This window comes from Impatiens glandulifera, chromosome 4 (assembly GCF_907164915.1).
Source record: "Impatiens glandulifera chromosome 4, dImpGla2.1, whole genome shotgun sequence".
NCBI classification, from domain to species: Eukaryota; Viridiplantae; Streptophyta; class Magnoliopsida; order Ericales; family Balsaminaceae; genus Impatiens; species Impatiens glandulifera.
Window position 1 is genome coordinate 61,486,568 of NC_061865.1, and position 24,086 is coordinate 61,510,653.

The window sequence follows — 24,086 nt, forward strand, 5'->3', positions numbered from 1 at the left end:
GACATTTGATATAATGTCAAAAGTCTAACTACGACGTATCATAAACTTGCTTCAGTTGTTATATATAGAAGTGCTACAGTTAATGACATGTTTGATCCTCAGTCTAGTGGATTCGCTAGTCGAATTAGATATAGATGAATATTAAACATTAGGGAGAGTTTGTCTCATAATAGAGTTTTATTTTTGGTAGGACATAAACAAGTGTCCCCGTCTAAATAAGACATTATGCGTTGACAAGACATTAATAGTTTTCAAGTGGGGCATTACTATAATTTGTTCGCTAAAATGATTTCATATAATTTTTGTTGAGAGAAATTTTGAGAGTCAAAAATTTCATTCAAGATCGCGTTCTTTGGATGAATCTTTATTCACGGTAAAATTCTTACATATTTTATGTGCATGAAAAAATATTATATTATGGTTAGTCGTATGTCGGTATGTGTCACGATAATGTTGAATCGACAACTCATTTATTTTTACATTGTCGATGTGTGACCAATATCTAGAGTATTTTGTAGAGTATTATTGAGATTCATTGGGTGGTACCCGAGTTTTTGGATAATTTTTGAGAAATTTAGATTGATGCGGCTGATATATATGATATTCTATATAATTGAGTTACCATTCAAATTAATTTTTGGTGGACATCTGGTTGAAGAGAAATCGTCAAACTTTTAGTGATACAGTTAGTCGGGAGAATTAATCATTCTTCTCGAGAATTTATGAGTTCGGTAACTTATTGAGTAACGTGCATATATATATATATCATTTATTTCAAAATAATTGAATAAAAACAGATTAATTAGTATTTATTTTTCGAGTCAGGATACGGACAACGAAATTGGTAACGAAAATAAGATTACGAATCTGACGTGCCCTGTCACTTAAGCAAGGAAGAGAAATAAAAAAAGTTATGCTAAAAAAAAATAATAAATTAAAAAAATGATCATGTTCAAGGAGAGAAAATAATAATTGAACATTCATGGCGTTGCTTTTAATATAATTTTGTTGTGAAATCATTTCTAAACTATTCTTTATAAAAAACATATAATAAATAAAAGGTCTTTCTCTTGAGTTGGTCTTGATTGAAATTTTCTTGTGACCCCTCCCTCTTAATTTCTCAGCTACTTCTAAAAGAATTTGGCTATTCTATTTTGAAAAGGTATTAATTTGAAATTAAAATCAATAATAATAATAAATATAAGCATGGGTAGGTTCATGCTAGTTATTTGTTATTACACATTAATACACACCAGCCTGGCTTTCTTTGTAAGGTACCCGACAAAAATTAATATCAAATATATATTAACTCAATTTTTTCTTCAATACTATATATGCTATGCTATACTATACTGGTACTAACTCTCTCCAAAAAAACCGTACTTACCCATGACCGGAAACTGGCCGTCGACGGAGAAACTGGCCGGAGCATCGCCCTCCGGGATGAAGAGAAAGAAAAGGCTCTTCTTTACCCTAATTATTGTTTCTATTCTCCTCGTAGCAACCATCATCATCGGTATTGTAGCCGGAGGCACGAGATCCGGTCACAGAAATGCCTCCGGCGGCGGCGGTGGCGGGCTAATAATTAGTTCTCCAACAACCCACGCAATAGTAAAGTCGTCTTGCAGCAATACGTTGTACCCAGATTTGTGCTATTCGTCGGTGGCTGCCGTGGTTGCGGCCGGAGATGGTACAAAGATTGTTAGCCAGAAGGATGTGGTAAAGACGGTGTTGAGATTGACAAAAAAGGCCGTTGAAGTGACATACTTGACAATAAAGAAACTGACGACGACGAGAAAGGGGCTAACGAAGAGAGAGAAAGGAGCGCTTCGTGATTGTTTGGAGATGCTGGATGAGACGTTAGATGATTTAAAAGATGTGGACAAAGATCTTGATGATTCTACCACTTATAAGGAATCCTTGTCTAAACATGCCGACCATCTCAAAACGCTGCTAAGCGCCGCCATTACAAATCAGGTTAATTACCTTATTTTCATTCATTTATTATTATTTAATAATAATAATAATTAGCTAGCTTGTTTGAAAGTTGAATTACAGTTGTGTTTGTTTTGCTTGAAACAATTTCAAAAGAAGTTTAACTTTATATTATTATAATTTAAGAAACTAATTAATTATTATGGAGGCAGGACATTATATATATGATGTGACTATATATATATATATGTATAAAGCCAAAACAACATTAGAATGGGTCAATTAATTGATTTGAACACTCAAGTTTTTATTTTCACATTTTTTATAATATTAATTATTTAAGATCAACAATCAAACAAATTATAAACATACACAAATAAGTTATTAGTGAAGTGAATATTTTGTAGAGTCATGTATTTAGGGTTATGAGTTCAGTATATTTAAAATATATATATATTTTATTTTCTCAGTAAACTTATATTGATCTTCTTAAGAATTTTTTAACTCTTGATAATGTTAAATTTTATGTGATGTTAGTTCGTTGAACATTTTTTTGTTTGTTTTTAGTGTTGTCCAAGTAATTAATTCCGTTGTGTTTTGGATTTTTTTTTTGAGACAATGTGAGTTTTTGTTTTTTTTTTTGTTTTTTCTGTTATATTTAAGTGACTATTATATAGACATTTTTCAAATATATATATATATATATATATATATATATTTTGCTTATCTAGGGTTACATATATAGTCTCCCTTCAATTATAAAAAAAGGAAAATAAAATAAAAGCAATTAAGCCTACATTTTTAGGTTTTAAGGGTTTAATTAATTAAGCCTATATATATATATATTGTTTTTATTTTTGGTGGGATGTTTGATTAATGTCATTAATAATTGTAGGAGACATGCTTGGACGGCTTTTCACATGACAAAGCAGACAAACAACTAAGGGAAGTTTTAGTAAAGGAGGAAATACATATAGAAAAGATGTGCAGCAACGCCCTAGCCATGATCAAAAACATGACGACCGACATCAAATTACTATCACCCCGCCGTATCCTCTATCAATATTATAATTCACGATCATCATCAGCTACTGTCAAGTGGCCGGAATGGTTGTCGGTCGGCGACAGGCGGCTGCTACAATCACAGACTGCAGTGACACCCAACGTAGTAGTGGCTGCCGACGGGACCGGAGACTTCCGGACGGTTTCAGCCGCGGTGGCTGCCGCACCCGAGGGAAGCAGCACTAGGTACATAATAAGAATAAAGGCGGGTGTCTACAAGGAAAACGTGGAAGTGGTTAAGAAGAAGACTAATTTAATGTTCGTAGGTGATGGGAGGACCACCACTATTATCACCGCAAGTAGAAATGTCGTTGATGGAAGCACAACCTTTAATTCCGCCACTGTCGGTCAGTAGTACTATTTCATTACTTTATTTATAAAATCATAATTAATTAAACTAAATAATTTTGTTGATCGTATATATATAGCCATAGTGGGCACAGGGTTCTTAGCCCGAGATATAACGTTCGAAAACACGGCTGGACCGTCCAAGCACCAAGCGGTTGCCCTCCGAATAGGAGCGGACTTATCGGCATTCTACCGTTGCGACATGTTGGCTTATCAAGACACTCTTTACGTTCATTCCAACCGTCAATTCATCATGAATTGTTTCATCGCCGGGACAGTGGACTTCATCTTTGGAAATGCTGCCGTGGTCCTGCAAGACTGCGACATCCACGCCCGACGCCCCAACCCGGGTCAAAAGAACATGGTCACAGCTCAAGGGAGAACCGACCCTAATCAAAACACGGGAATCGTTATACAAAAGTGTAGGATTGGCACCACGTCGGATCTGACACCCGTGATAAGTAGCTTTCCAACTTATCTGGGTCGTCCTTGGAAGGAATACTCGAGGACTGTGGTCATGCAGACCGAGATTAGTAATGCCATTGTCCCAGCGGGATGGTCTGAGTGGACCGGTTCGTTTGCTCTCAGCACGTTAACCTATAGGGAGTATCAAAATACGGGGCCTGGGGCTAACACTGCAAATAGGGTCACATGGCCCGGCTTCAAGGTCATCACTAGTGTCGCCGAAGCTCAACAGTACACACCCGGAAACTTCATCTCCGGGGGTACCTGGCTTAGGGCCACCGGTTTTCCATTCTCTCTTTCCCTCTAAATTCTTAATCAATTAATTAATTGTAACTCTATCTCATCATCATGCGTACTTGTAATTTTATTTATTGTCTGTACCAAAAATCAATTTAAGTTACCAGAACTATATATTTTCAACTGATGGATGCAATTATTATATAATGTTCAAACATGCATGATGCATGCGGAAATATTATCAAAATGGTTGTCTTTTCACTCTTTATTTAATAAATGCAATGGTATATAGTTTAGGTCATTTTTATTTAATTTTTCTTAGAAGTCACACATTTACAATTTAAGTCATATGTTAAACATATGCAAGTGTCGAAATTAAGAGATATTGAGCCAAGTCGGACTAATATATATATAGTAGGAGACCTTAGCCAAAAATAAAATAAAATAAAATAAAAGATGATATATAGCAGGAGGAGGAATTAGCTATAGAGTCATTATATATATATAGCTTTCAGCTATGATATAATTAATTAATTAATTAATTCCATTTTAGATTATGTCAAAGGAAGCAGCCTGACTCATTATGCATCCAACTTGTTTATATTAATTAATATAATTAAATATTTATTTTTTCGAGCAACCCTCCCTTGCATTAAAGTGACCATTATTTCTCAAATATATGATAGATATAAACACAACAATTTTTTTAACAAATAAAAAAATCTAGCATGGTATTGCCATCCACTTATAAACACTCAACTTGTAAAATTAATAATAACTAATATTTTTTATACTAAATATAATATATATAGCCCACTTATAAACACTCAACTTGTAAAAAAAAAACAATAACAATAAATAATAATAAGTTGTGTACTTAGAAATCAATAAAAAGAGTCCCACTTAAATTTTTAAAAAAATAACTCTTTTATGCCTGGTCTCCCACTATCTATATATACTTGTAACAAATTTTAAAACAAATAGCATTCTAATTAAGATTAGTATAATTCTATCAAAAATATATTAATAGTATTTATAACTTGGTCAAATCAAATGACAAAAAAAAAACACGGTTTTGTGTGAGAGAGTGACATTCCATTTGAAACCAAGGCCTTGTTTGATCTTTAGGTTTTTTGAATTTTTTTTTTAAAGGATTTTACTTATAACTCAATCTTCACTTCATTCATTTAATTGTTTTTTTATTTCTCAAAATTATAATTTATTTAATTATTTAAAATTAATTTATCATTTAATATAGAGAAAAAAATAAAGATATATTTTATCAATAAATACCCAAAACCTTTTTTATTTTAAATGATCAAACTCCAAGAAAGGAAAGAAAAAGATAGGAAAGGAAGAAGAAGTTAATCCTTAATAACCTTAAATGAAAGAGCTTAATCCTAAACATTGAGCGCTGACATTAAATAAAGTATGAGAGATGTGACGGCATGTCCTTTTATTTTAATACAAAATTCTTAGAGATTGGGTGTGCTAGAGATCATAGATAGATTCAGGGCTTAATTAGGAATTCCATCCAAATTATAATCTGAATTATTATTTGAAAATAAAATGAAGTTATGGTTTTAAAATATTGTTTGATAATTTATTTTTTTAATTTTATAAAAAAAATAATTTAATATTTTAATTTACTTGCATTATATATATATATATATCATATATGCATATTTATAAGAATGTTATCAATTTTTTATGTTAAATATATATATAGAGATACAGAGAATGAATCAACCAATTTCCTTTCATTCTCTCTAGCTATATACATATATATTCTAGTGTTATAAATTTGATTACCAACAACAATTAATTAATATTATTCTTCCCTCCCATGGACAGCTTCCGTTCCTCCTTCAAGTCCTGCACCATTAACCGCACCGCCGTGGACGAGCCCGAAGATCGCGTGTACCGACAGAAGACCCGAAGACGCATCCTGATCCTAACCATATCTTCAGCCATCCTCGTGGCCATGATAGTAATGACCATCATCTGCACTAGGAATCTCGACACCTCACCTTTCCATCCTCCCTTCTCCGTCGATGTATCCATTAAAGCCATGTGCTCCGTCACCCTTTACCCAAACTCATGTTTCTCCAGCCTCGAGTCCTCCAACACAACCGACCCTCATCTGCTCTTCAAACAAACCCTCGACGTCTCCTCCAACGAGCTCTCCAATCTCTCCACTTTACCCACCTCAATGATCGATCAAACCAACGACGATCGCATCAAGGCCGCGCTTTCCGTGTGCCAGCATGCTTTTGAAGACGCCATCAGTAAGATGAACGATTCCGTTTCCTTAATGTCGACGACTTCCAAGAGTATAAATAATGTTCTCTCCCGTGCCAATATTTTGGACCTCGAGACTTGGCTCAGCGCGGCCGTCACTGATCAGGAAACCTGCCTGGAAGCCCTCTACGAGGTAAACGCAACTAACACAATAGCGGAGATTAACGATTTAATGAAAAACTCAACCGAATTCATCAGCAACAGCTTAGCTATTGTCTCCAAGGTCATCAGCTTCCTGCCCTCTCCCGCAAACCCAATTCACAGACGACGTCGTCTCTTGGTCGACACGACGTTGTCCTTTCCGAATTGGTTCGGGCCCGGGGATAGGAAGCTGTTGCAGGAGACGAATCCGAAGCCGGACTTAGTTGTGGCCAAGGACGGCTCGGGAGATGTGAAGACCATAAAGGAAGCAATAGCTAAGGTGCCCAAGTCGAAAAACACGACCGGAGACAGGTTCATCATTTACGTCAAGGTTGGAGAGTATGTGGAAAATGTGGTTTTAGACGTGCCTAATGTTATGATGTATGGTGATGGAAAAACTAATACCGTAGTCTCCGGCAGCCTCAATTTTGTCGATGGAACTCCAACCTTTCAAACGGCCACCTTTGGTACGTAAGCTACTTAATTATATTAATATTGTTATCAATTCTTTGGATTGTTAAATAAGCAACGTTAGAATTAGTCACATTTAAGACTTAATTTGTAAGATTAGAATTTGTCTCAATTATATATATATATATATAATAAAGTCCGCAAAGGCTCTATCCATATAAAATTTAATATTAATCATGCCAAAATGATTTTGAATTCTTAACAAATTTATAAATTGTATGTATTCTAACAAAATTAAAATGATTTTGAATTCTTGTACCAGCTGTGACGGGAAGTGGTTTCATTGCAAGGGACATGGGATTCAAGAACACGGCGGGAGCATCGAAACATCAGGCGGTGGCTCTACGTTCGGGATCCGACAAATCGGTGTTCTATAGGTGTTCCTTCGAGGCCTTTCAAGACACTCTTTACACATATTCTCTTCGCCAATTTTACAGGGAATGCGACATTATTGGCACCATAGATTTCATTTTTGGTAACGCAGCTGTGGTCTTTCAAAACTGCAACATTCTACCGAGGCAACCTATGGGGAACCAGTTCGTCACGTTAACTGCCCAAGGGAAGTCGGATCCTAATCAGAACACAGGGATATCCATTCAAAAATGTGTCATATCCCCTTTTGATAATCTCACGGCTACAACTTATCTAGGCCGGCCATGGAAGAAATACGCGACGACGGTAGTGATGCAGAGTCAGATAGGTTCGTTGTTGGACCCTAGAGGTTGGAGCCCATGGGAGAAAAATGTGGAACCACCAAACACAATCTACTATGCTGAGTACCAAAATACTGGTCCGGGAGCAAACACGACCAACAGGGTTAAATGGGGCGGGTATAAGGCTAGTATTACTGCAACCGAAGCATCCAGATTCACTGTCAACTCGTTCATTAATGGCAACTCATGGTTACCCGCAACCACTGTGCCATTTGATTCAACGTTATGAGATGTTTATGATCATCATCGCGTATATAAAAACAATTTAGTGGGGATTTTTCTTCTTTTTTTTTTTTTGAAAATGTATATTAATTATATATATATATATACTTCTCTATCTATATGACAAACACAAATTGAGTTATCCATACAGACAAGTTACAATTAATAATGCTAACAAGCATAATTAATAAATTGTTATATATATATATATATATATATATATATATATATGAATGTTTTTATTTAAATATTTGAATATATATTTCTTTAACACCCCCACAAACACTGCAATTAATGATGCTTTTTTTTTTTGTTTTGTTGTTGTTGTTGCAGATTTTACATGAATTTGACATAAACTATATATATTAATGTAGCTCGTTCATATAAAATTACAAATGAAATGAAATGAGATAGACTCATGTTTTTTCTTCAAATGAAATGGTTATATTTACATATGACAATGGCTGTTGCATGTTTTTTGCCGCCAATTTTGGAGTACGAGGATCAGAATAGCCATGGGAGACGGGAAGAGAGAGGCGAGGGTTTGATTGGATTGGGAGAATTCTCAAAGGAGTGGAGAGGGACGAGAAAAGAAGGTCTCTCCTCCTTCTTCTTCTTCTTCTTCTTCGTTTCTTTCTCTCCGGCCACGGATTGATTCAAAATTGGCGCCGGCCGTGATGGAAGCTCCAGCTTTGCTATCCGATGTATCTAATGTAGCGGTCGCAATTGACACGGACAAGAATAGTCAATATGCTGTCAGATGGGCGGTTGATAATCTCTTGAGCCAAAACTCTTCGATCAAACTCGTTCATGTCCGAACACAAATCAATTCCAGTACCACCCTTTTTCTTCCTTACATTAATTACTGTTCTGTGTTTTTTTTATATTATAACATTTGGTTTTGCAGGGGAAAATGCCGCCAATGATGACAAAGAACGGCAACAGTTTTTCCTTCCATTTCGTGGATTCTGTTCTCGAAAACAGGTAATCAATCATATTTCATGTTTAGGTTAATAAAAAGACTAAGAGAGGAGGAGGATGGATGGATGGATGGATATATACTTATTAGATGAAGCCAGTCTTTTGTTCTACATACCCCATCAATAAAGCCTTAGGAGGTGGGTTGTTTATATTTTGTCATGAAATTGAAGGTTCAAGCAAAGGAGTTCATCCTCCATGACATTGAAGTAGCCAATGCAATTGTTGATTTTGTCAATGTCAGTTCCATCACCACGCTTGTCATCGGTGCTTCAAATCATAGTGTTTTTACAAGGTAAGCTGCCATGCCATGCCATGCCATGCCATGCCATGCCATGCCATGCCATGCCATGCCATGCCATGCCATGATCACTCCATTTTCATGTCAATTTCCCAGGGATCCTAACTAACACAAATATTATTATTACTATTATCATCTCTAGTCTACTTACTTTGATTTGTCTAAACAGAGCTTTCAGAAATGTGGATGTGGCAACTACAGTGAGCAAAGCTTTGCCCGAGTTTTGTTCAGTGTATACTATTGCAAAAACAAAAGTTCAGAGTGTGCGTATCGCCACTCAATCTTTGATCCCTAATAGCACTGCGCCGCTTAATTCAAGGACATCATCTCAAACGCCTCCCAATTGGGAAGATTCTAACGAGTAAGATATATATATATATATATATATATATATATATACAGTCGCCCACCACCAGAATGTATGTAATTAAGATTATCTTTTTATGTATTTGGGCAGACATACCTTAACTTTACCGAAATCAACAAGCGGAAGAAGATCTCCGGTGATTTATACTTCAAGTTTTCAACAAATGAACAATTCCCCAAGTATCCTCCAACGGGCTAACGTTGAAGATAGTGTATCTTCGCATCATCATCATCATGGTCATGCATCGGACGTTAGTGTTGTCTCTGGGCCACGCAGTTACCAATCAACTGAAATGATGTCCTCTCCTCATCATCTTAGCCACTCACGTACATCAAATGCTTCCAGAACTTCTTCAATGGAAATGACGGTAAGTTAATTTGAGATTGTCCTGTTTGCTAGCTAGCTAACACGAGACATTGATTGACTGTTGGTTTCCACTTTCCAGACAGAATTAGAAACTGAAATGAGGAAACTGAAATTCGAGATGGGGCATACGATGGAAATGTATAATTCAGCTTGCAGAGAAGCTATTGTTGCTAAGAACAAGGCAAGAGAAATAGATCAATGGAAGATGGAGGAGGAACATAAACTAGAGGTGGCTAAACGATCACAGGATTCTGCCATTGCTTTTGCGGAGATGGAAAAGCAAAAGAGCAAGGCTGCCTTTGAGGCAGTAAAGATGGCCCAAAGACTCGCGGAATTGGAGGTTCAGAAGAGGAAAACTGCAGAGATGAAGGCCGATCACGAGGCGAGAGAGAGGCAAAAGGCGGTAGAGGCACTTGCACGAGTAGATGTTATGTGCAGAAAGTACACCATCGAAGAGATTGAAGTTGGCACGAATAAGTTCTCGAATTCACTAAAGATCGGCGAAGGAGGATATGGACCTGTTTTTAAAGGCGTTCTGGATCATACGGCAGTTTCCATTAAGGTGTTGAGACCGGACATGGCACAGGGTCGTAGATATTTTCAGAGAGAGGTTGAGGTGCTAAGCTATCTGAGGCATCCAAACATGGTTCTTCTCATCGGTGCGTGTCCAGAATTCGGATGCCTGGTTTACGAGCACATGGAGAATGGGAATCTCGAAGACGTGATTTTGAGAAAAAACAAGGCACCCCCGTTGCCGTGGAGATCGCGGTTCAAAATATGCGCAGAAATCTCAACGGCGCTGCTGTTCCTTCACCAGACGAAGCCAGAGCCGATAGTCCACAGAAACCTGAAGCCGACAAACATTCTGTTAGACAGGAACTGGGTGAGCAAGATTAGCGACGTGGGCCTGTCTCGGCTAGTTCCGGCGGCAGTGGCGGAGAGCGTGACGATGTATCACGTGACATCAGCAACGGGTGCGTTTTGTTATATAGATCCCGAATACCAACAGACGGGAAAGCTGGGCGTGAAGTCGGATATATATTCGCTGGGAGTGATGTTGTTGCAGATGATTACGGGAAAGCCTCCAATGGGATTGGCCTTTAACGTGAGACTGGCGATTGAGAAAGGGACGTTCAAGGAGATGCTCGATCAAAGTGTAAGCGATTGGCCGGTTGAAGAGACATTATGTTTTGCTAAGTTGGCTTTAAATTGCTGCGAGCTTAGTAGGAAGGACAGACCAGACCTTGCTTCTGTTATCTTGCCCGAACTCAAAAGACTAAGCAACCTTCAAACTGATCAGAGCTTAGTAGTAGTAGTAAGTATTTCTTCTTCTTCTCCCTTAAAAAAAAAGTTATAATTTTTATTTATTTTTTGTATTTTAGGGTTTTTCAAAGCAAAGTGATTTTAACAAGTCACAACAACAACAAGAAGAAGAGGAAGATAGTAACATGTCAAGGCCGCCAAAACTAAACCCTCCAATGATGTAGTCCAAGTTTGACTAGCACAAGTATAGAATGAAACAAACAAACAAAGTAAACACATCTCATTTCTTAATTACTACTAATAATAATAATAATGTCACTGAAATAAATGTTTGATTAAATATTTATTTGAGTTAAATTCAAAGTCTTTTATTTATTTATTTATTTATTGAACCCATCTTTCAAAATTTGTACAATATCAACTGTTCTCTCTTTCTTTCTTGATTCTTGAATCTCGGAAGAAGTAGAAGAAGCAGCAGTTTACCAGTCAAGGCCTTCCAATGACGATGAAGACGACGACGACCTCCACCATAATCGTCGTCGTCGTCGACTACTATATATATATATATATATATATAATCCCTATTATCAAGACCTTAAGATTCCAAGCCAAACACTTTACAAGCTCCCTAGCTCGCCAGAGCTCCTCTTCCAGGAAGAGTCCGTCATCCATCGTCGGCGATCATGGGGAGAAAATCTCACATATTACACGGGAATTGGGTACCTCGGCGGTGCCATCGCGGGTGAGAAATAAATTCATCAAACTTTAACTACATAGAATCATACATACACTAGAAGTTCTCTTTGTTCATAAGTTGTTATTTATGTATGTAGTACAACAACATTGTTTCAATTAAATAATATTATTCTTTTTGCAGTGTCCGTCTGTCTGTCTGTCTGTCTGTATGTCTTAGTTAGTAGTAAGTAAGTAAGTAAGTAATGGTGCTAGAGAACCAATGTAGATGATAACAAAGAAATGGTAGATGATGAATGGATGGATGGATGGGTTGTACAATAATTATCTTTTTTTTGGACCAGATCAGATGAGACGAGATGGATAAAATGGTCCAATAGATAGATATCTATATTCAATAATAAAAATATCCTCCACCATACGAACCCACAAGTGTATGTATATATGAGCTTTAGATAAAAAAATAAAATAAATGTTGATAAACTTTTGGTTTGGTTATGCTCTTTAGGAATTATTAAAATACATGTTCCTGGATAATGTTATTATTCAGAATACAAACATTTCAGGAAATACCTAATTAAACTCATTCTTTATAAGGATGTTGTGAAGAAGAGAGATCTATCTAATCTATCTATCTAATTAATAATTAACTAGAAGCAAATAGGTATATATATATGAACAAACAACCACCGGCAGCAGCAGCAGCAGCAAATGCCGCACCTAAAAACAAAACAAAACTTGACTGATTACTTCATTTTGTTTTTCTCCGAGGAGGAGGAGGAGGAAGTTGCCTGAGCACTGCTATTATTATTCTGGGAATTTCTTTGGGAAATTTCTGGGGGAGGAGGATCAGTAGGTACAGCTCCCTCCTCGGCTAATTTCCTCACAAGGTTCATTATAATTGGAACAATCTTGGTGGACAGAGATAGAAGACCAGGAAGCTGAAAGTAAAATCACAAAACTCTGTAATTGTTATAATATTAAACAATAATAATGTTATGACAAAACCCAAATGAATGAATTACTCACGGCGCCGTGTCTAAATTCGCCTGCAATGTCCAGCTGCACCCACAAGGCTTTTACAAGTAGGTAACCAATAAAAATAAAACCTAGATACAAAGGATTTCTGAAACAACGCCAACAAAACATAATCAGTTTTACTATTCAATAAATAGTAAGATGAATGAATGAATGAATGAATCACCTCAAAACTGTCATGAACTCGTTGAAACCCAAGATAACCAAAGCCATAATGGCCCATGGAGGTGGCAACCAGTTGTTGCTACGTCGTGCAGCATCCTGTTGGTGTAATTATTATGTACATTATTTATGCATACATATTATATAAACCCCACCCCACATTAACAATAGAAAGAGACATGCCTGAGCAGCAATGGCTTGAGAGACAGAATATTCGGTTTCTATCTTGAACTGTCTCCATATAGCTTTGCTCTGGACAGGCGTGATCAGGGTCTTTGATGATGGGACCTACGTATCAATTGGAAATATACGTATAAATTTGCAAGTGTTATGATACATATGGTCGGTCTGTCTGTCTGTCTTTCTTTCTTTCTTACCCTTTCCCAAGTGCTTGATGCAAGGGGATCAGCTACAGTTGTAGTAGTACTGCTGCTTCTTTTGGTAATAGCATCCGTGTTGGTATCCATGAATGCAAGGGACATAATTTTCTCAATGTTGTCATCTTCGTCGCCTTCATACAACCGTATTACAGCAAACACAGAAAGCAGCTTCAAAGACTGTAGCAGAGAAAAGTAGTAGTATCAGAAGAAGATTTAATAGTAATAATAATAATAATGTATCATCCATCATCAGTTCCTTCAAAACTAGAGAAGATGTTCATACTGCAGTGCGAGCCCTTTTCGTAATAGCTTTAATATCTTCTTTCCCAGTCCAGACCCGTGGCATTGAATCAGAGTCACTGCTGAATATTGTTGAAAATCTGTTTTGACATTCTTTTAATAATTAGTAAGTAGTAGTAGTAGTAGTACACTTTTACCTGTAACTAAAAACTTGTTAATCTCCATAGATACATACATACATACCTTTCTTTCATGCGGAATAAAACTCTTCCGGATTCTTCTTTGGCCTTAGATTCAACTACACCTCTTGCATAATTCTCCAAATTAGTTAACATTTTTCCCTTGCTTTCTCCATCCATCTCGAAAACAGAAAGTTCTTTGGAGAACATAGACGTGGATGACTCTGTCTCAATACGCAGAATCTTCTTTATTGCTGGCCAGGTATCACTGCTAGCCCCATCCAAAAGAGCTTCAACCGGCCCAGACAACCCCTCATTCAATTTTGACTGCACCAGTTCAAATCATTTTCTTATTACTTTCATTCAATTCCCAATGTCAATTTTCTTCATATCCTAATTTTGGGAGCCTGCTAAAAAAAGGTACCAAATACCTCATAGGAATTAGTGATTTCTGAAAGTTTCGCAGAGCGGACAGCATCAATATGCGAATCTATATCACGCTGAAGCTTATCGCGAAATTTAGACGGGTCCCAATCCGCTTGTTCGATGGTAGAATCTGAGATTAAACGAAAACATTGCTGCAAGCTATTATTAAACATTCATTTTTAGGGGCATTGCATTTGGAGAACGACACTACCTGCACATTTTCCATCGAATAGAGTCATCAGAGAATCTGAACATCTGTGAGCTGCAGAAGAGAACCCTTCTCCTTCATTTAAAGCTTTGTCAAATTCTGCTTTGAATTTATCCAATATCTCGGCCCTTATGTGCCCGAGCATACAATTATATGCAGGATGAACAAGCTGTCAAGTCCAGAAACCAAAAGAGGTAATTTCTCACATGAATGAATATACATGGTTATTGATCCCAGACACGATACCTGCAGTAATTTCTCTTCCAAATGTTTTCGCTTTAAAGTTCTAACACCTTCATCAAAAAAGGTAGCTTCTGCATCATATCTGCAGTAATATTATTGAAAAGACTACTTCAAGTTGGCATTCAAAACATAAAAACGTTTAAAGAAAGTAATTCATGTGACTTACTGTGATAGACAAGTGTGTATAATTGAACTCAATTTCTTCCCCAAACATGGAACCGCATGAGATTGCACTTCAACTTCTAATTCAATCCATTCCTGTTAGGAAAGAATGTCAACTTAAAAAACAAACAAAAAGGTACCCCAAAAGATATTGCCTTTTTAATGGAGATGATTTATTAACCTCGTTTGCGACAAAAGAGGCAAGCTTCTCGTTGGAAATTTCATCGCATCTTACAGTTGCTACCATAACCTGCAATAGCCAACCCCCCATATTATCTTCTTATCTCCACTGAGTACTCAAAAAGGATTGATTCCATAGAAGAAAATTTTGAAGTGATTGATTGCCTTGTGAGCTGGAAGATCAAGATCCTTATTCTCCTTAATAACCTTCCATATCTGTTGAGAACTAAATGAAAAACCAGAAGCAGGCACGGCTCCTCGTCTGTCTCCAGCCAGCCCACCAGGTGCTATTGAATGAAAGAACCTCTGCTTCAAGCTAGCCACCTTCAAGATAAAAAAAAAAAAAATCAACAAACACTCACTGCTCCAACTTTGATCAAGGTAAAATATCAATGAATTTTGTGTGTATTCTTTCTAAATACCTGTTCTCTAAATAACTCTTCTTTCTCTTCAAAACTAGAAAGCGCCACAACTTCAACCTGGAAAATTAATAACTAATTATTTCCAACAACAGAGGAAGCAAGCGGTTTATGAAACATTTGAGGAAAGTCAAGGCCACGCACGCCATACATTGAAAAAGTCGCTTAGGGGAGTTTCCGCATGAGCCTCAGGCTTAGGAACAGAGTCCCATATCTTCAAACAAGAAAAAAGAAACAAACATAGATAGATAGATAGATAGATACTTGAATGAATAAATGTATCATGTCATGAGAAAACAATGTCAGCAAATATACCTTCTGAATGTCCTCCCTTAGAACAGGTTCCAAGTTTTCCAGAGGTGTCTATAAACATTTCATCCATCCATTATTATGTATACTTAAGAGATATATCTAAAATGCAGAGTTCAAAATCTGTGAGACAGAGGTAACGCACCCTTGTTTTGTCACGTATTACAAACAACAACGTTGTCTTACGCGGGCTGAATAATCTCATCATAACCTGCCCAAATTTAAGAACCGTGTACATGTTTTTCAGCATGTACATTACATGTATAATAAATTGTCTAAAGAAGATACCATGATTTACCTGGAATACAGTTTTCAAGAGTGGTTTATTTGCAGCCTGCTCACGGCCAATGTCATGACACCACCTGATGGTTAAACTTGTTTTAAATATTAAATACTAAGGATATTTTTTCATCAAATAATCCATTTCTTCAAGTATACTTTCTATCTTTAGCAGTCGGACCATGGAGCATATATTGTTATATTATGAAGTAAATTAAACTTGTTGAGATTTTCTGTAGGCGAAAGAAACTTACATATTAATGAGCACTATGTCTGAAACAGCTAGAGCAAAGAGAGCGCTCTGTTTTTCAAATGCAGTATCATCCTGGAAAAAGATAGAAAAAATCTTATCAGTTGTTGCTGCAGTTTAATCTTAGAGCCGAAATATCAAACATGTACATGTAGTTTAATTTCACATATAAGTAATGATGCTAAAAGATGAAACAAGAACCTCTCCTCGTTCTCTCCCATCCGTGCCTTCCAAATCCATCACTATAGTGCACGGTTCGATGCCAGCGCATCTTCCCATCCAAATACCTTTAGTTGTTTGAGATCTGAAGATGAAACACTTGACTTATAAAGAAATTGGTTCCAAAAAATATAAACATGTTGAAGCATCCTTAAAAGAGTTAAATGGCATGCCTTCCCTTGAAAGCATCCATTTCATTGAAGTTGGTTCCAAACAATTTGTTTAGTAGAGTACTCTTCCCTGTTAGAAGAATAATGGATCACACGAATCACGATGGTCAAAATTAAACCATCTACAAATGCATCTCTATATATAACCACAAGACAAAGAATGATATATATATATACCACTGCTTTGAGGGCCCATAATGGAAACCACAGCATAGGAAAGTCCACATTCACTCAATTTAACTTCTTTTATGAAGTTCTCTAATCCATCTTCATTGAATGTGCCATCTCCATCGATAAGGTGAGTGGAGCAAGACTCGTTCTCTTTATCTTCTGATAAGAATAATTATATAATCAAAATTAAACTGAAACCGCAATTAATGCTAGCTAGATTGTCATATATAATTAACATGTTTGTGTTGGCACTTGGCTACATCATTCATATATTTTTCAACTCCACAGTCTTATCTGGGGGCAAATTAAATTCATGAATCATATAATATAATATAATAATAATAATAATAAGAAGAAGAAGAAGAAGGAAGGGCATTCCAATATGATTTTATTTTTTTTTCCTGTCAAACAAACCTCATCTTTCTAATTAATTAATATCCCATTTAAGTCACAGCTAGCTCATCACAAGACAAACACAAAAATGATACATGTGTGAATGAAGAACAACAAACGCATATTTAGGGCATTTAAATGCATTTCATCAGATCGAGACGTCCTAATTAAGAAGGAATGGAATGAAATGAAATTAAAGGATTGCATTATTAAATTTAAGATGATCAAAGAACAACATGTATATATGAAAGTTGGAAGACAAACCCATATTTCCTTAATTTTATGATCAATATATATTGGCGTGATCGATCCAGACAGAGAAGAAGGAATTAGAGGAAGAATCCTTTAGAACAAGAAAAAGGAAATCAAAGTACGGTTCCTTCTCTTAATTTAATTAACGAGCATTGCATTGCATTTGCATTGCATTCTTCTTCTTCTCTTCTCTTCTCACGTACGTGTTCCTTGAAAAGAGGCATCCTTTCCTTTGGATTAATTGGGTTGAGAGAGAGAGAAGAAAACCCATAATTAGAAGATCATATATATGCAAACATTTCATTTTGGATTTTAATTACTTTTACAATAATAATAATAATAATAATAATAATAATAATTAGCTTTATATATTTTTTTTCATTACAACTCTAGTGGTGGTGCCCATCTTCTTCCTTTTGGTTGAATAAGATGTTCAAAAAATTATGAAATATTGTTTCATTTTCTTTATTGTAAAATAAATTTCTCTTATAATCGATATTTTTTTTTTTTATGTATTTCTTTACTCACGATGATGGTGGTGCTAGAATTAATAAGAATAAAACTAATTAAGTATAGAATAAAGATAAAATATAAATATATGGAAATTATAATTATATATTATATTGCTCAAAACAAACTCACTACTCCATGAATATATTATTATTTTTTATTAGCTAGCATACAATCATGGGATAACTATGATTCAAGCGTTGAGTCTGGAGAAGGAGGTCCACCACATGGGCAACATTTCCCGGGTGGCGGGGGTGCACGGCAAAGGCACTGTGGACAATATTTAGGTTTTTTTCCGACTGCATATATATACATCGAAAAACAAAATATTAAGAGTAATCTTGACATCGATAAAATATTAAGATACACCTTAGAAATATCTTATATATAACAGAAAGAGTGTTATATAACTTACGTTCTTGATCCAAACCCAATCTAGATGAGTGAGTCTTCTCAACCATTAGAGAGAAGACTAGTCCTAAGAAGAGAAAAGTAACAAATAAATATGATTTCATGATCATACAAACAAGTTAAGATGAAAATTGTGTTTGATATTGAATAACAGAACTTAATTAAGACAATTACTATTTATAGTCTTAATTAATTTGGATGACATCCAGTTTTTTAGTTGTATTAATTCCCTTATATAGTATATATTTTGGCAATCTAGTTTCTTCAGATTTAGTATATATTTTGGTAATATCTTTAGATTTTGTGAATCTGAATTAGATTACCAAAATATATACTAAATCTTAAATGAGTGTATCTAAAGAATTCTGTACTAATAATAAAATATTGTTATAATAATAATAATAATAATATAAGTGAAGGAGGGAGGCATGTTGTACATGCGTCCGTGTGCTAGCTGTTTTAAAATAGACATACATACATATTAACATATATATGCATGTTAAAATGTGAAATGCCTCCCTCTGTCCCTTATTTATTCAATTTATATCTTCTCTTTTTCCTAATTGATCAGTTCATCTATATATATACAAAGAAATAAGAGTGAATCTAAACTTTTTCTAAACTATAAGAATATTAAGTACCAATTCATAAAATAAAAATATGGTTAATTACCTTATAAATGGCTGTGCCTCTTCGCTTAATGAGATTTTTAATCAAATTTAAATTCCATCACATAAAATTATCTTCACCTAACAAGAAAAAGCAAATTAGTACAAAAATAAAATAAAATTATACATATATATTTAATAAAAAAAATTACACAATCTATATATTGATGATAGGAATCCTAACTATAAATAATAATTATATTAAAATTTGTTTAATATCCCACGTCAAATTATATATAAATATAGAATTATATAAGCACGATACTAACACTATTAAACTAAATATACATTTATAGATATTTGTTTGAGTTTAGAAGGTGTTAATTTATTAGTTTGCTCTAGTTCTTTATTTTCTTCTTCTATAAATTTAATTTTATGTAAGTTTAATTGTATAAACTTGAGAATTTATCATGTTACTACCTCTTAATTTTTTTTCCTATTTTCATCGTTCCAATAAATTTGAACGATAAAATGTTCACATAATTTTTTTTCAAATCCAATTTATTTGTACGTTTTCGAGTTGAGTACTTATGCATTTTCTTTTAACGAGATCAAATATTTAATTAGCCTCACGGATTCAAATTTATAATTGGGGTAAGTTCGAAAAAGATTTTGGATAAACTTAAAAAAAATAACGATTTTTTTTTGGATAAAACTAGTGAATAAAATTAAGTTTGACTATTTTTTTAATAACAAACAGTGAATTATATTGAAATATTTTAATAAATTAGTGTAGACACTTATTTTTTACCCCCCAATTTTATAGTTTATGCTTTTAATAAATCCGAGCCTATACAAGTTTTTTCGAATTCATTCACGGGTTCATTGCACGATTTATTTTAAAGACGGTTATTTTTAGAACAATTGAGTTTTTGAAAATAATTGATTTTGAATTCTTAATAAAGTTAAGATAGTAATTTGTCTATGTTACAACACTTAGGGAAGTTATTATACTTAGAATATTCAAGGTTTTATTTAATTAATTACCTTGAGTATTTATAAAAAAATAATAAAAAATAAAAATATTCTACAAAATATATATTAACGTTTTTATAAAATTTCGTTAGGTATATTTTGTTTTCTTTTAATTAGATTTAGATTAGTTGTTAGATTAGTTTGTTAGATTAGTTGTCGATTAGATTTTATTTTATTTTTGAATAAGTAAAAATAAAATTGATTTTTTTGTGATTAACAAAATCATTTTTTTTGTAGGATGAAGGGGGTGTAAAGGAGATAACGGTGCAAAAATAGAACATAACGGTGTCTACACAATCGTGAGAAGCACCCTAGGTCAAAGAAAAAAAAAGATGAAAGAAGAAGTTGTCAAGAAAAAATGGAAGAAGTTACGAAGGATTCAACCGTGAGCGGCTTGATCATTTTTTTAATTAAAAATTAAAATCACCAAGTATTACATCATTTATTTATTAAAGCTTAAATCCCATTGTATATTCCATGACATTTAATGACATGTCATGGAGATTGCTTCATTTAAAATATTTTGACATATTTTAAAATGAAAAATCTTTCCACGTCAAGGGTGTTAAGTGGGTCTTTGGGCCCTAGGGTTTCCCTTGTGAATTCCCTATAAATACCCCCTCTTAACACCATAAAAACCTAAAAGGGATCTCCTCAACTTCAACTCTCGACCTTCAATCTTCACCTTCTTCTCTTTCTTTTTTCTCTCTTGATCTTGAGACATTCACTTGCCCTTAAGCTGCCGAATTAGACCCCACTTTTCCAAAAAAAAACTAAGCAAGAGCACCAACTAGATTTGTTGAGTCACAAGTTTCACAAGTCTCTTGCTTAGGGTTTTCATTTTTTTGCAAGGATATAAAGAGTATCCTTTTTAAGCTCTTTTTCCTTTCTTTTGTTTATTTAAATTTGAATTTAAAATTTACTTTCATTTGATTTTTATTTTCTTTGTACTTTATATTAGGCATGATTTCCTTTAAATTTATTGTTTTGATAGGCGTGTATGTTTTATATATGTACCTTAATCATGTAAATAAGTAGAATAGAAATAACATGTAAATAAATAAATAAAAAAAGCAAAAGAAATTTTCAAGAACACTACAAAATAAAAAAAAAATGTAAAATTTGCCTAATTTGCCTGATAGGGTGAATTACCATTTGTGTGGGTCACTAATTTAAATAGTGTTGGTGACCTTTTTTTTAATGACAATTGTATCCTTGCGTAACGCAGCTCCAGTTGCGTGACGCAATCGATTTTTTTTTCATCTCGCGGTTGCGTGACGCAACGGGGGTTGCGTGACACAACTGGAGTTGTGTGACGCGATTGCGTAACGCAACTGGGGTTGCGTGACGCGATTGCGTAACGCAACTGGGGTTGCGTGACGCGATTGCGTAACGCAACTGGGGTTGCGTGACGCGATTGCGTAACGCAACTGAGGTTGCATGACGCAACTGGGGCAATTTCGTCCAAAAAATTTCATAATTAAAATTTTTTTAAAAAGAAAAAAATTAAAAATTGCATCACGCAACCTGAGGATGCGTGATGCAATAAGGACATTTTCGTAAAAAAAAGAGGATCACCAGCGCTATTTAAATTAGTGACCCACACAAATGGTAATTCACCCTATCAGTAGAGTCATTTCCTCAAATTTCCCTATATATGGGCTCTAAATTTCCTTCCTTAATTTTAGACTGGAAATTCTTAAGAATACTCGGCATATGTTACACATGAAAACACGAAATTTGGAGACAATATTGTACGCAATCATAATAACTTTCTTATTCAAATCAATCTATTCACTTCAACCAAGTAATCACAATGTAATCTTCAATTAGAAGTTCACATCGAGTCACAAACTTTGAAGCATGCATGAAACAAAATATCATCTATTAGTTTAATGTAAAGAAGTATTATTTGGCATACTGGAATTTGTATAGTTCTTCTAGGTATTAAATGGGAAATTTGATGGAATAACCCTCATAAGAGGGTTATTACCACATATAGCATACCATTACTAATTTTTTCATTTTTAACCTTTTGCCAAGGCAAAATGTCACTTTTTCCCTTTAATAAAAAAAAATAAAAAAAAAAAAAAAATTGAAATGTCAGTGCCTTTCAGTTTCTTGTCCCCCATTTCCCTCCTCTCCACCAACCGTCCTTCCTTCATCAACTTTCCCCATTCTCATCAACGTTCTTCATCATCAACGCTTCCTTCATCATCAACGGGGTCCTTCCTTCATCATCAACGTCCTTCATCAACAAAACCAGAACGTCTTCAACATTTAGGTTAGACGCTACCTTCGTTGTTTTATCGCGGAAATGGATGAATGTTTAGGGTTTCGTCGTTTAGAGTCTAGGATGTAGGTTAGGTCATGGAAGAATGGTTTTAGAGCTTGGCTGATTTGTTTTACAGTGAAATATACATCTGACGAAGGTGACGAAGGCGACAGTGCATCTGTCGCAGGCGACGATGCATCTGTCGCAGGCGACGATGCATCTGTCGCAGGCGACGATGCATCTGTCGCAGGCGGGAAATACATCTTTCGCAGGCGACGATGCATCTCCCGCCTACGACAGATGCATCTCCCGCCTACGACAGATGCATCGTCGCCTGCGACAGATGCATTTTCCTCTTTGCATTTCCCTCCTTGCATTTTCCTCATTGCAATTAACACTGACTGGGCACTGGCACTGACTTCTGTGAATTTTTATCAATTGCAGATCACATGAATGTTGGTGTTTTTTTCCTCTTTGATGGAGACTGAAAAACTGATGATTGTGGGGTTAGTTCTTTTGTCTCAAGTTCGTGTCGTGGTGTGAATGTACCCTGAAATGCTACATATGAAGAGTTAGCTTTAATTGTCTATAATTCTATTGGTGTGGACAAATTAAGATATGACTTAGTGTTCAAGGTAAAGTATAATATGTTAATGGTGAATTCTCCTCCTGCAACAATCATTGGAGATAACGATGTGGCTTTCTATTTACAAGAACTCTCGTCTTCACTGCCCAATCATCGCCATCTACTGCAAGACCTTCACAATCAAGTGCCCAATCTACACAACCTTCACAATCAAGTGCCCAATCTTTGGCATGAAACTGTTTTAGGGTTTTGATCAAACTGTTTTTGTTTGTACATCAAACTGTTTTAGGGTTTTGATCAAACTGTTTTTGTATGTACATCAAACTGTTTTAGTATTTTGATCAAACTGTTTTTTGTATGTACATCAAACTGTTTTAGTATTTTGATCAAACTGTTTTTGTATTTTGATCATCTGTTGTTAAGTGTTGTCATCTGTTGTCAAAGAGAAATAGCAGGAATGCAGGAATGCATCTGTCGCAGGACAAAGAGAAATAACAGGACAAAGAGATGCATCTGTCGTAGGCGACGGTGCATTTGTCGTAGACGATAGTGCATCTGTCGCATGCGACTTAATCGCCTGCGACAGATGCATTGTCGTCTGCGACAGATGCACCGTCGCCTGCGACAGATGCATTTATGTTCTGTGCTTAATTATATATATACTACATTATATTTATACTAGATTATATAACCCATTTGCATTCAAAATAATACAACTGCAAACTAAATTACATTCAAAAATACATATTGTTTACATTCAAAAATATACATAGCTAAATTATGTCCATTTTCTATGGGTCTATTATATGGTGGAATAACTTAACTGCCCATTTTTGTCTCCAAAAAACCATGTTTTCTCTTGTCATAGCTGATATATCCAATTTGGCAGTAAGGTACTCCAAATACATGATTGTAAAAAGACCACAGTCTCCACTCTTCGCGCACTTGGGGACTCTAGGGTGTGGTATTACAACATATGACATTCCTTCCAAACTGAACTTAGGATACTTGATCCTGTCAAACTTGGTCGTTCCAAATAGAATCATATATGGAATCATTTCACATAGTGGTTTCATGAACTTGTCATACTGATTCTTTTTGATAAATCCTTGTTCGCA

General features: G+C 35.1%; 4 protein-coding genes across 4 annotated transcripts; 3 read left to right on the top strand and 1 right to left on the bottom strand.

Annotated features, from left to right (window-relative positions):
- The first annotated feature begins 1,319 nt into the window (after positions 1-1,319).
- Positions 1,320-4,230, top strand: LOC124936623 (pectinesterase-like). Its single transcript, XM_047477136.1, has 3 exons — positions 1,320-1,977; positions 2,831-3,344; positions 3,426-4,230. Exons 1-3 carry the CDS (start codon positions 1,390-1,392, stop codon positions 4,115-4,117), a joined length of 1,794 nt encoding a protein of 597 aa, XP_047333092.1. The 5' UTR covers positions 1,320-1,389; the 3' UTR covers positions 4,118-4,230.
- A 1,663-nt stretch (positions 4,231-5,893) lies between these two features.
- Positions 5,894-7,902, top strand: LOC124935654 (pectinesterase 3-like). The gene is made up of 2 exons (XM_047476073.1): positions 5,894-6,956; positions 7,223-7,902. Exons 1-2 carry the CDS (start codon positions 5,894-5,896, stop codon positions 7,900-7,902), a joined length of 1,743 nt encoding a protein of 580 aa, XP_047332029.1.
- Positions 7,903-9,024: 1,122 nt separating this feature from the next.
- Positions 9,025-11,411, top strand: LOC124936548 (U-box domain-containing protein 52-like). The gene is made up of 5 exons (XM_047477054.1): positions 9,025-9,168; positions 9,344-9,535; positions 9,632-9,908; positions 9,987-11,222; positions 11,290-11,411. The coding sequence occupies exons 1-5, from the start codon at positions 9,035-9,037 to the stop codon at positions 11,392-11,394; spliced, it is 1,944 nt and encodes a 647-aa protein (XP_047333010.1). The 5' UTR covers positions 9,025-9,034; the 3' UTR covers positions 11,395-11,411.
- A 909-nt stretch (positions 11,412-12,320) lies between these two features.
- On the bottom strand, positions 12,321-17,739 carry LOC124935713 (protein ROOT HAIR DEFECTIVE 3 homolog 1-like). The gene is made up of 23 exons (XM_047476132.1): positions 17,556-17,739; positions 16,905-17,054; positions 16,731-16,797; positions 16,540-16,642; positions 16,343-16,413; positions 16,108-16,171; positions 15,955-16,020; positions 15,816-15,863; positions 15,652-15,714; positions 15,504-15,560; positions 15,247-15,405; positions 15,083-15,151; positions 14,906-14,997; positions 14,743-14,821; positions 14,500-14,665; positions 14,294-14,418; positions 13,927-14,189; positions 13,727-13,823; positions 13,441-13,620; positions 13,247-13,351; positions 13,068-13,162; positions 12,893-12,989; positions 12,321-12,804 (listed from the first exon to the last, which is right to left on the bottom strand). The coding sequence occupies exons 1-23, from the start codon at positions 17,557-17,559 to the stop codon at positions 12,610-12,612; spliced, it is 2,415 nt and encodes an 804-aa protein (XP_047332088.1). The 5' UTR covers positions 17,560-17,739; the 3' UTR covers positions 12,321-12,609.
- Between the last annotated feature and the right edge of the window lie 6,347 nt (positions 17,740-24,086).